General features: G+C 42.0%; 1 protein-coding gene across 2 annotated transcripts; it reads right to left on the bottom strand.

Moving 5' to 3' along the window:
- Positions 1–271: 271 nt before the first annotated feature.
- LOC112258935 (zinc phosphodiesterase ELAC protein 2) lies at positions 272–8,178 on the bottom strand. Of its 2 annotated transcripts, XM_024433594.2 has the most exons (24): positions 8,073–8,178; positions 7,639–7,853; positions 7,465–7,515; positions 7,309–7,379; positions 6,921–6,985; positions 6,695–6,821; positions 6,378–6,524; positions 5,753–5,808; positions 5,606–5,664; positions 5,447–5,519; positions 5,219–5,331; positions 4,998–5,096; positions 4,727–4,865; positions 4,480–4,565; positions 4,127–4,248; positions 3,771–3,867; positions 3,510–3,648; positions 3,364–3,402; positions 3,149–3,258; positions 2,944–3,043; positions 2,700–2,820; positions 1,980–2,058; positions 1,219–1,363; positions 272–885 (listed from the first exon to the last, which is right to left on the bottom strand). In XM_024433594.2, the coding sequence occupies exons 2-24, from the start codon at positions 7,839–7,841 to the stop codon at positions 640–642; spliced, it is 2,487 nt and encodes an 828-aa protein (XP_024289362.2). In that variant the 5' UTR covers positions 7,842–7,853; positions 8,073–8,178; the 3' UTR covers positions 272–639. The 2 variants fall into 2 exon arrangements, with proteins under 2 accessions (XP_024289362.2, XP_024289361.2); XM_024433593.2 differs by having other exon boundaries at positions 7,639–8,158.
- Between the last annotated feature and the right edge of the window lie 2,108 nt (positions 8,179–10,286).

The raw sequence follows: 10,286 nt of genomic DNA on the forward strand, positions 1-10,286 counted from the left end.
TCATGTTTCAGGGCTAGAACAATAGCACATTTTGTATTTCATATAAAGGAAAAAAATAGTTCATCTGGTTCGTGAAGCTTTATATCATATTCATACCATCACACAACACTCCTAGACCATCATCTATGATGAAATGCAACCTCAACCTTCACCAATAACTGTTAATCAACGAGTGACCTTGCTGCTGTATGACTATTATGTATGACTATCAGTCCAATGTAATACTACTCATCCATGTGTGACAACTTCAATAAATTCATTTGTTCGGATGCAACTTTTAAGGGTGTAGTTTAATAGGACATAAACGTTGTATGAGTTGTTCACAATATGTTGCTAGAAAACAACAGGCCAATACCATGGAGCATGATTGACATTGCTTTACTTTTTAAATGCAAAATCAAAGACTATGTTAATGACATGTTTCATATACACAGCAATGGTAATGACAGGAAAAACAGAAATTCTTTATTCACAAGGGATGAAGGCAGCCAGTCCAGCCAAATGAAAATCTCTTACTTTACAGAGCATCACTCATGCAAGTTTCTCATAAAAATACAATTAAATAAAGCAAACTCAGTAAAATAACAGTCATTTGATTTCCACTAATCTCTGGTGTAACCCAAAGTTATGGTCAGGGTCTTAGTTTGTTTTGAGTCTCTTACTTCCCACGTCCTGTGTTGGTTCCTCTGGCTCTCGTTTGGCACCTTTGCCCGTCTCGCCTTCATTGGGTGTCCTCTGCTCTTCGTTGCTTTCAGCAATGGCTTCTTTCATCTGTTTAAGCTCCCTCCTCCCCCTCCTCTCCTCCATCTCTCCGATCTCCTCGGCAAACAGGGCTTTGAGGGGCGGGATGAGTCTGGGGAGGATTCTAAAGTCTCCAAACCGAATCTGAGGAGAGACAGGGAAGAGAGATCACTCAGAGGAGGTCTTTCAACATACCCAGCCTCCTCGGAGGCAGCTGGAGATGTATCTCTGATGGGAGTCTAACACATTCTGAATGTTACCTTAAAATTGTACCTCTAGATTTAAGCTGAAGTTGTCCGAGAGTATTCTACCTGGACTAGGGGCATTGTCTGCTCATACCGTAATGAATCATGGTCCTAATTCATTCTGAGGCTACACATATCCAGTGGAAAAGCACATTTCAGATGTGCAGAACCCACATAAACATTTTAATGTTGCTATGCATAACAAGTGGACTAAAGTACACCATTCACTTACCCTCATGTGGTCAAAAGATATTCCCACTCTGTCGTTGAAGTCCTCACTGAAGAGGGGGATCTTGGCATAGCGCTGGCTGAAGTGGTTCAGCATGATGAACTCAGCATTCATCTTCATGCCAATACCGATGGCCTGGGAGGTGGTACTGTCATTTTGGGAGGCAAGCAGAGAAGCATGATGCTACTCTGCTACTATTCTAACAGTAATTACCAGACTTAACCCCATGGTAAGCTATACAGAGTTTGTTCAGTTCAACTCAATGACTTTCAAGTTGTTTTCAATGCGAGATGGAGCTCTTTAACCAAAGTCACTGAAATTCCATCTAGAAGGCAGAAGTGCCTTCTTTACCTCCAATACAGAGTTCCAGAAATCAATGTCAATCTCAGAGAAGAATGCAGCCAGTTACAATGCCCTCTAAAAATGACTGGCTTCTCAAAAGCTCCTTGAGTTTCTTTGTCAGCTGAAAAATGGCACTAGTCTATTTCTGTTTACCTCCTTCAATGCATGTCATATTTTCACACTTAGGGCTGGATTCAATCAGTATCACAGAAGTATCACGGAAGATATGCATTATGGCTCGATTGAAATAAAAAGGCAATGTCTCCTCGTTTGCGGAGACTGCATGTGTCGACTCAATCAGAAATGTTTTTACGCAGATCTTCCGCGATATTGATTGAATCCAGCCCAAGAAAGATAGTTTTCTAATAGAATAACGAAGGACACCTCTGAAGAGAAGCACCATACTAGATCCATCTACTAACCTATGTCTCTTCTCCACAGCCTCGTCCTCCAATCCATCTTCCAATGTGGCTTCATGAATAAGTAAAGTTGCATTCTTTCCTTTGAAAACACAATGACAAACATGAATCACAAGACTGCTGCATGGCACAGCACTTCCAGCCTCTCTTCCTCTCCCAGAGGAAATCAATCACACAGCTCTGTGTAATAAACCATCAGCCAGCCCTGCTTGTCTGGCACACCCAGGCCTCTATAATGAACAGGCATGGAATATAGTCAGGCTCTCTCTGGGAGTCTTCAGCTGGATCACATCCAGTCAAACAATTTAAAAAGAGACAATGAAGTGGGATCCCACAGGAACTATGTGGGAGACCTTGTGATTCATAGCGAACATCGGAGCCGATCGATAGCAATAAGAAATATATGGTAAATGATGCCAGACAGCATAGAGCATGGATGACAGGTTCAGATCAGACTGGCTACTGTTGATGTCTAGTCCATTATTAACAGTGATCTATATGTATATCATACCAGAAGTTACAGGATACACTCTGGGTCCAAAATTTGAGTATGGCTCTGTGGAACGCACGTAACGGCAAATCAAATGGCATTGGTGAGTATTTACCATTTCATCCAGAAGTCACAAGTGTGGTTCATAGAGAGTGTGTAAATCTTTTCACATCACACAAATTCTGGGAGCTGTACAAACATCACAATTGGGGTCGAGAACTGTTGGTACTGACCCATATGTGCGAGGGCATCGCAGGGCATTGTGTCCCCAGAGAAGACCAGCTGCCAGCCAGACTGATGAGTGATGCTGCAGGCAAAGGCATTCTTACAGTGACGCACTGGACAAGTCTGGAACTATGAGAAAAACAGAATATATGTATTTAAGCTTTGATGATAGGTTCAACGACTGTTTATTGAGGCTAACAAGTGTTATGAGTCTTATTGACCACGAAGCAGCCTGTTCAAGTCTCCACATACCTTTGCTAAATCAGATTTCTTCAGCAGCGCTTGGATGAATGCCTTGGTTTTGAACTTGGACACCTCAGCCCCCTCACACATGACTTTGCTAGGGACAATGCTGAAACATAGTCAAGAATACATCAATATTAGAGACGATGGACATCATATCATCCGGTTTGAAAGCATCAATTGAACAGAGTAAGGCGTGTCTTTCCTGACATACTTGACATGGCTGAGGATCTCCTCACAGTGGTCATGGTACTGGTTGAGCCAGGTCATCATCTGGACAGGGGCTATCAGATAGATGGGGCTGAAGGCTTTCCCAAGAGTTGCCTGAACGGTGAAAAGATAAGGACATACATTCATTAAAGTGTTCCATTTTTGCATGAATTAAACAGGACTCATCTTAAATTCTGAAAAAAGGGAAACTCTACTGACCAAGGCTCTCTCTCTTTGAAACAGCAAACTCAACAATCCCTGGAAAATAAAGTAATATTCTTTTAAATGATTTGAAATTACTTTATGCTAGAATATATGCTATAACTCCGTAATAAACAAATATTTATAGGAAAAATAATCCTTACTGTGTGATGGTCCGCGTGCATGTGAGAGATGAAGACAGTTGAGATCTTTGCAAGAGTCTCGTCCACACTGTCCCCATAGTGTCGGCACAGCTGGCCAAAGGTGCCCTCTCCACAGTCCAGCAGCACTGACTGAGTGGCACTGAAGGAGATGGGACAGAGCATAAGCACAGAAAGACAGACAGACATTTATACTGGCTACCTCACACAGACATATCTTTAAGGATCTTTTATAGTAACTCGAGTCTAACTGAGGGCCATTACCTGATGTTGACCAAGTTACCACTAACATTCCTGATCTTCATAGGAAGAGCTGATCCAGTTCCCAAAAAGACCACCTCTGGGTATTTGTCTGCCCGCCCTGCAAGAAACACATTGTCATACGATACAACACAACATTTTGCTATGCCACTGAAATTTCAGACGTAAAACTAGGATATTCTATCAGACAGACAAAAGGACTACAGGAAACTAAACTCTGCTACCTTCTTAAATGCCCAGAGTGAAATGTTTGCAACTCCATTCAAGAGGAGTAAAGAGAAATTGACGGAGCTTTGGACTGAGCAATGTAACATCTCCCCTTGGGCTTCTAGCCTGTCCTGTATCAGAGCAGGGCTCACCAGACAGCACTGCAGCATCAGTCGCACAGAACCGCTTGCACTCCTCCACTTCTTGGAGGAAGTTAGGGGCCTCCGCAGCCTCTTTCACAAACTCTTCAGTGTCACAAGAGGGGATGGCGTCTCTGATGAATAACAAACAGTAGAGCGCACACACACAACTCATCACATAGTGCTGAGAGGGGCAGCGACGCTCTCATTTGACTTTGACAGTGTTGGCATATATAAGATCATAGAAGAAATAGTAAGTCACACTTGAAAGTAGTGTTTCATCTGAAAAGGTTTTCTTTGACAAAGCAGCCCTTCGTAAGTGGAGACTAATGTCTGGTAAATTGTAGCCTGAAGGACATACTCACCTTTGCCATTCAATCTTGGGTCTGAGCTGGAACTTCAGAAGACACTCGGCTCTGACATTGGGGACATGCAGGGCAGCCTGGGTCTCCTTGAGAAGATCAACAACAGAGGTTTTTTACAAAAACGAGTAGAAACAGATTAGCACAATACAACGCAAGATACAAAATGTTTCCAAATGAACACGCTTATCTCTGTGCAACAGCAGGTTACAATGGTGAATAATGAAAGTTGTAGCACTTCACAACTTACCTTTGTTGTATAGTGCTGGAGCTCTGGAAATATCTCTGGATGAATCAGATTGAGCTGAGTTTGAATCTTGTGGCTCCTCACGTTGTGAACAGTGCAAACTTGCTCATTCAGGATCAGGTGCTCCGTGGTAGATGGAAACCTAAAATACAAAAACACACAAAAACATTAAACATGTAGAAAGACCAACAGAAAACAGAGAGACAAGTGAAGTGCAGAATATGGAATATGTTAACAGTCTGAAACTGAGGATTACATATGGCTGATTTTGTACCTTTCCATCCATTGCTTGTATTCATCTGTTTTCAGCACAGACTCGGGGCTCATGTGGACTACTAAGGCAGCAGGGTCCTCTGTTCCTCCACGTTGGTATCTGCAGATGAGACAAATAACTCAGAACTTAACTACAATCTCCTAAAGAAGGCCTAAGGAGTAATGAAGCAGGATGCAGAAGCAGCCTTTAACACATTTGGCCAACTTCGCTCAGGCCATTACCTGCTCAGCTGCTGATCGATGCAGATTGGTTGAACAAACTCCTCAGAGGGACACTCCACAACAATGAAGGCTGGTCCTGGATCAGTGGGAGTGCACACCTCCTCAGGATGGATCTGTAGGACAACCATCAGGATCACATCAGATAACAAGACCAAATGTATCTAACATTTACAATAGCTAATCCAAAATTCCAGAGCCCTGAGAATCAACCAAATATAATTGAAGTACCTCTCTTCCTTCGTAGGTAACACTTTTCCCATCCTTCAGAGCTGCAATGAGAGGACCAATAGCTGCAGTGCCTCTGTGGAGAAAGTGCATCAAAAAGTCATTACCGGCTCAAGTTTGTTGAGCAGGAAAAACTGAATTTGTATTGAAAAAGCAACTTACACTGGTAATCCAAGGTTTTTTGCTTGAGCAACCAAGAAGTTCCCCTTCTTAGGATGAAGCTGCAAGTCAAAGAGAAAATGTAACATAAATTGCATCAAAATGCAATAATTCAGTATGTCACTGAGACAATGAGATTGTGTTTCTTACCTTACAAATGAATGCCACAACTAAAGACGGATCCCTTGTTGCTCTTGCTTTTCCACCTGAGATGAAAATGCAATGTGAGAAATTGTGTCCTTTGGAGCTCAACATTGAACTAGGGCACTGATGCCCCTGATATCGCTGCATGCTCCTTTAGTCATCCTTCCCAATCTCTTCCCGTTGACTTGACTATCAGAAGTCTGGATAAGTTTAGTATTGAATTTTGCATTTGAATGGGAGCGCTGCCTGGGTTAACACTTGCATTTGATTGGCTCTGAGTATAAATGATATTTTCCTTCAGGAGAGGCATTTCCTTGTGTTTCTTTTTTGTTTTTCCTTGTGTTGTTCGTCCATATCTCTTTTCCTACTGTGTTGTACAAAGTTTTAGCAGCCTGTTTTGTATCTTATGCTAGCTAGCTTTTTGCAAGTCAGAAACATTTTCAGAAACACAACCTGTTTGGAGCTCCATCCTTGCAAAATAGTTGATTGGTTTGATAAACGTCCCTAGTTTCCATGTAGACGCCACCGTACTTCCCCTCTTTTTATCATCTTCCTGAGAACGTCCCCAGGGTTTCTAACAGTCAGAGCATGTGCAGCCTGGGCTTCCGAGCCTACAAGCTCCTAGTCTTACCTGGGCTGGTTGCCCTCTCCTTCCTGCTGTCTGTGCTGGTGTCCTCAGAGTCTTCCGGCCTCCACAGCTCCCTCCTCTGGGGACTACTGGAGGGGCTGCTCCTCCCTGAGTTAGGGGAGCACTTTGGCCCATCCTCTCTGAGCTGGGCTGGTATAATTGGGGTTAAGAGAGTGTCAACTACCAACTCTTCAGGATGAGAACACAAATACTCACTATTTTACCCGTCATAAACTTAATATGCTTTAAGATAAAGAGTATGAGTAACAGTAAATTACTCAATGCTAAAAAAAATTACAAAGGTAATTTCTAGTACTCACCAAATATTGGTATTTGACTAACTGTCATCGTGTCATCTGTGTATTGTTTCTCGGTGTAAGGTCGAACAGCTAGCTTGATTTCTTCCAGTGGTCCAGAAAATACTCTGATGGCATTCACATATTTCTCCTAGATCAAGAGGAGGAAATGACATATTAGACTCAGGATACCACAAAAACAGTTGACTCATTACAGACAATCTTTTGTACTGCTACAATGTCCACTCACCAGTTGTGGTGGTCCAGAGAGAACAACCTCAGGGACACCAGTGTCTTTCAGTGTCAATATCATCCCTAAACCAGAGAGTACACAATTTATCACACCTAAGGACATACGCGGAGACATATGCTAAGCATGCAATAAGCTTTGACCTATGTCTATCTACAGTCATGTGAAAAAGTAAGTACCACCTCCTGGAAAGTGGTATTTATTTGTACATATTTGTACAGATGGCTATGTAATCTTCACTTCAACACTATTGACAGATAAAGGTAACCTAATTTAACAAATGACACAGAGACATAGGCTAATCATGCAATAAGCTTTGATCTGTCTATTATGTATGCACAGTTGTTTCCAGGTTGATGTCATGTGGCTAGAATAACAAGCAACTTACCTGATAGACCACCAACATTCTCCCAGCTCATTCTAGTGAGGAAAATATTGTCCAAGCGAGCAGCTTTTAACCTGACAAGAGGAACATTGAGATTTATTGAGCCGAGACTGAATTATAGATTTTTGTTGAACATTGACAGGATGCAAATCAACTTACTTGTGCTCTTGCATCAGCCTCTGTGTTCCCTCACCACAGTTGAAGAGGTACCTTGCAGAGAGGAAAAAGGGTAAACAAATATGCTGCAGCCAAGTGCCTTTCTGATACCCACTATACAAATATATTTGGCAATGTTACAAATTGTCAGACACTCATGTTCTCCGGTTAAGTTACCTATTGAACTCAGAGAAGACATAAAGTGATGCGCCATTATCTCGGCTCCCTGCCCCGACGACCTGCGCGTAGACAGTGGCTGGTCCATGCACATCTACTCCACGTTTCCTCTGTTCTCTAGACTTCACATGTCGCAATGTTTCTTTGGGTGCTCTGGGTTTCTTTGATCCCCGATGTTGGTTGTCTGTTGTGTTCGTAGACATTGTCACCGGAAACTGGAAAATAGTCCGGGGAAAACGATGTTCACTGCATGCGAAGCTTTGTTGGCGACTTGTAGATGTGTGTCTCACGAATAGCCATGCAATAGATTTACAGAGTAGAGACACTTTAGTCATACTAAACATTCGGTTTAATTGAAGTCAGTTCTGCTCGTCGTACAAGACAGCAAACCTATCGATAATCATTGCATAATCTTTATGAAAATAAAATGTTACCTATCAGCACACATATCATTGAAATATAAACATCCAGTCCACTTCAGCAGTTGAGACATGTGATTTGACGCTCAACTGTGTTTCTTCCGGCGTAGAATGATGACGTCTTCATCACACTCTCGATCATTGGTGTGTAATTGTAATGTGATATTGTACCCCCTAGCTCGATTGTCCATTGTTTGTAATCTATGTATGCTTGTGTTCCCTCATGTGCTTTATGTATTGATTTGTTGTTAATACAATTTTAAAAAAATTAAAAAGTGTTTATTTTGTCATTTTTAACCTTTAACTAGACATGTCAGTTAAGAACAAATCCGTATTTACAATGACGGCCTACCAAAAGGCCTCCTGCGGGCACGGAGGCTGGGATTAAACATTTAAAAATATATAAATATAGTACAAAACACACATCACAACATTACATAAAGAGAGACCTAAAACAACAACATAGCAAGGCAGCAACACATGACAATACAGCATGGTAGCAGCACAAAACATGGTACAACCATTATTGGGCACAGACAGCACAAATGGCAAGAAGGTAGAGACAACAATACATCACGCGAAGCAGCCTAAGCTGTCAGCAAGAGTTCCTTGATTGAGTCTTTGAATTAAGAGATTGAGATAAAACTGTCCAGTTTGAATGTTTATTGCAGCTCGTTCCAGTCGTTAGCTGCAGCGAACTGAAAAGAGAGTGACCCAGGGATGAGTGTGCTTTGGGAACCTTTAACAGAATGTGACTGGCAGAACGGGTGTTGTATGTGGAGGATGCTCTCTCTCTCTTTCGCTTTCTCTCTGAGGACCTGAGCCCTAGGAACATGCCTCAGGACTACCTGGCCTGATGACTCCTTGCTGTCCCCAGTCCACCTGGTCGTGCTGCTGCTCCAGTTTCAACTGTTCTGCCTGCGGCTATGGAACCCTGACCTGTTCACCGGACGTGCTACCTTGTCCCAGAAATGCTGTTTTAAACTCTCTAGAGACAGCAGGTGTGGTAGAGATACTCTGAATGATCGGCTATGAAAAGCCAACTGACATTTACTCCTGAGCTGCTGAACTGTTGCACCCTCTACAACCACTGTGATTATTATTATTATCTGACCCTGCTGGTCATCTATGAACATTTTAACATTTTGGACATGTACTGTTATAATCTCCACCCGGCACAGACAGAAGAGGACTGGCCACCCCTCATGGTTCCTCTCTAGGTTTCTTCCTAGGTTCCGGCCTTTCTAGGGAGTTTTTCCTAGCCACCGTGCTTCTACACCTGCTCTGCTTGCTGTTTGGGGTTTTAGGCTGGGTTTCTGTACAGCACTTTGTGACATCAGCTGATGTAAGAAGGGCTTTATAAATACATTTGATTGATTGAAATCTGATGGCCGAATGGTAAAGAACATCTAGCCGCTCGAGAGCAGCCTTATCTGCCGATCTATAAATGATGTCTCAGTAATCTAGCATGGGTAGGATGGTCATCTGAATCAGGGTTAGTTTGGCAGCTGGGGTGAAAGAGGAGCGATTACGATAGAGGAAACCAAGTCTAGATTTAACTTTAGCCTGCAGCTTTGATATGTGCTGAGAGAAGGACAGTGTACCATCTAGTCATACTCCCAAGTACTTGTATGAGGTGACTACCTCGAGCTCTAAACTCTTGAGGTAGTAATCACACCTGTGGGGAGAGGGACATTCTTCTTACCAAACCACATGACCTTTGTTTTGGAGGTGTTCAGAACAAGGTTAAGGGTAGAGAACGTTTGTTGGACACCAAGAAAGCTTTGTTGTAGAAAATGTAACACAACATCCAGGGAGGGGCCAGCTGAGTATTAATAAATGTGGGAGGTCTCACTGTTCTTCTGCATTGATTTGCAATATAGTAATAAAACAACCAATCAATAAACTGGAGTATTTTTGATAAATGCTAATCATATCTGACAACTTTCCCTTCAGTAATATAACAGAGCTTATCAATAGCTTCATATGTAGCAGGTCAGGTAGACTTATAAATTGTATGGCAAATTCATGATGTTAAAAATAAACATTTAGATTTGGATAGTCATATATTTATATTAATTTGTTATGCATTTCAAATACAATATCCAAATGTAAATGTTTATTAATATCATGAATTTGGCATTGTATTTATAGGGCTCTTCACAATGGCTATTTATCCTTCAGATTTGACCATTTATCCTGCTATTTTGTACCCGTTGACCCCTGAAA

This window comes from Oncorhynchus tshawytscha, linkage group LG09 (genome assembly GCF_018296145.1).
Source record: "Oncorhynchus tshawytscha isolate Ot180627B linkage group LG09, Otsh_v2.0, whole genome shotgun sequence".
Lineage (NCBI taxonomy): Eukaryota > Metazoa > Chordata > Actinopteri > Salmoniformes > Salmonidae > Oncorhynchus > Oncorhynchus tshawytscha.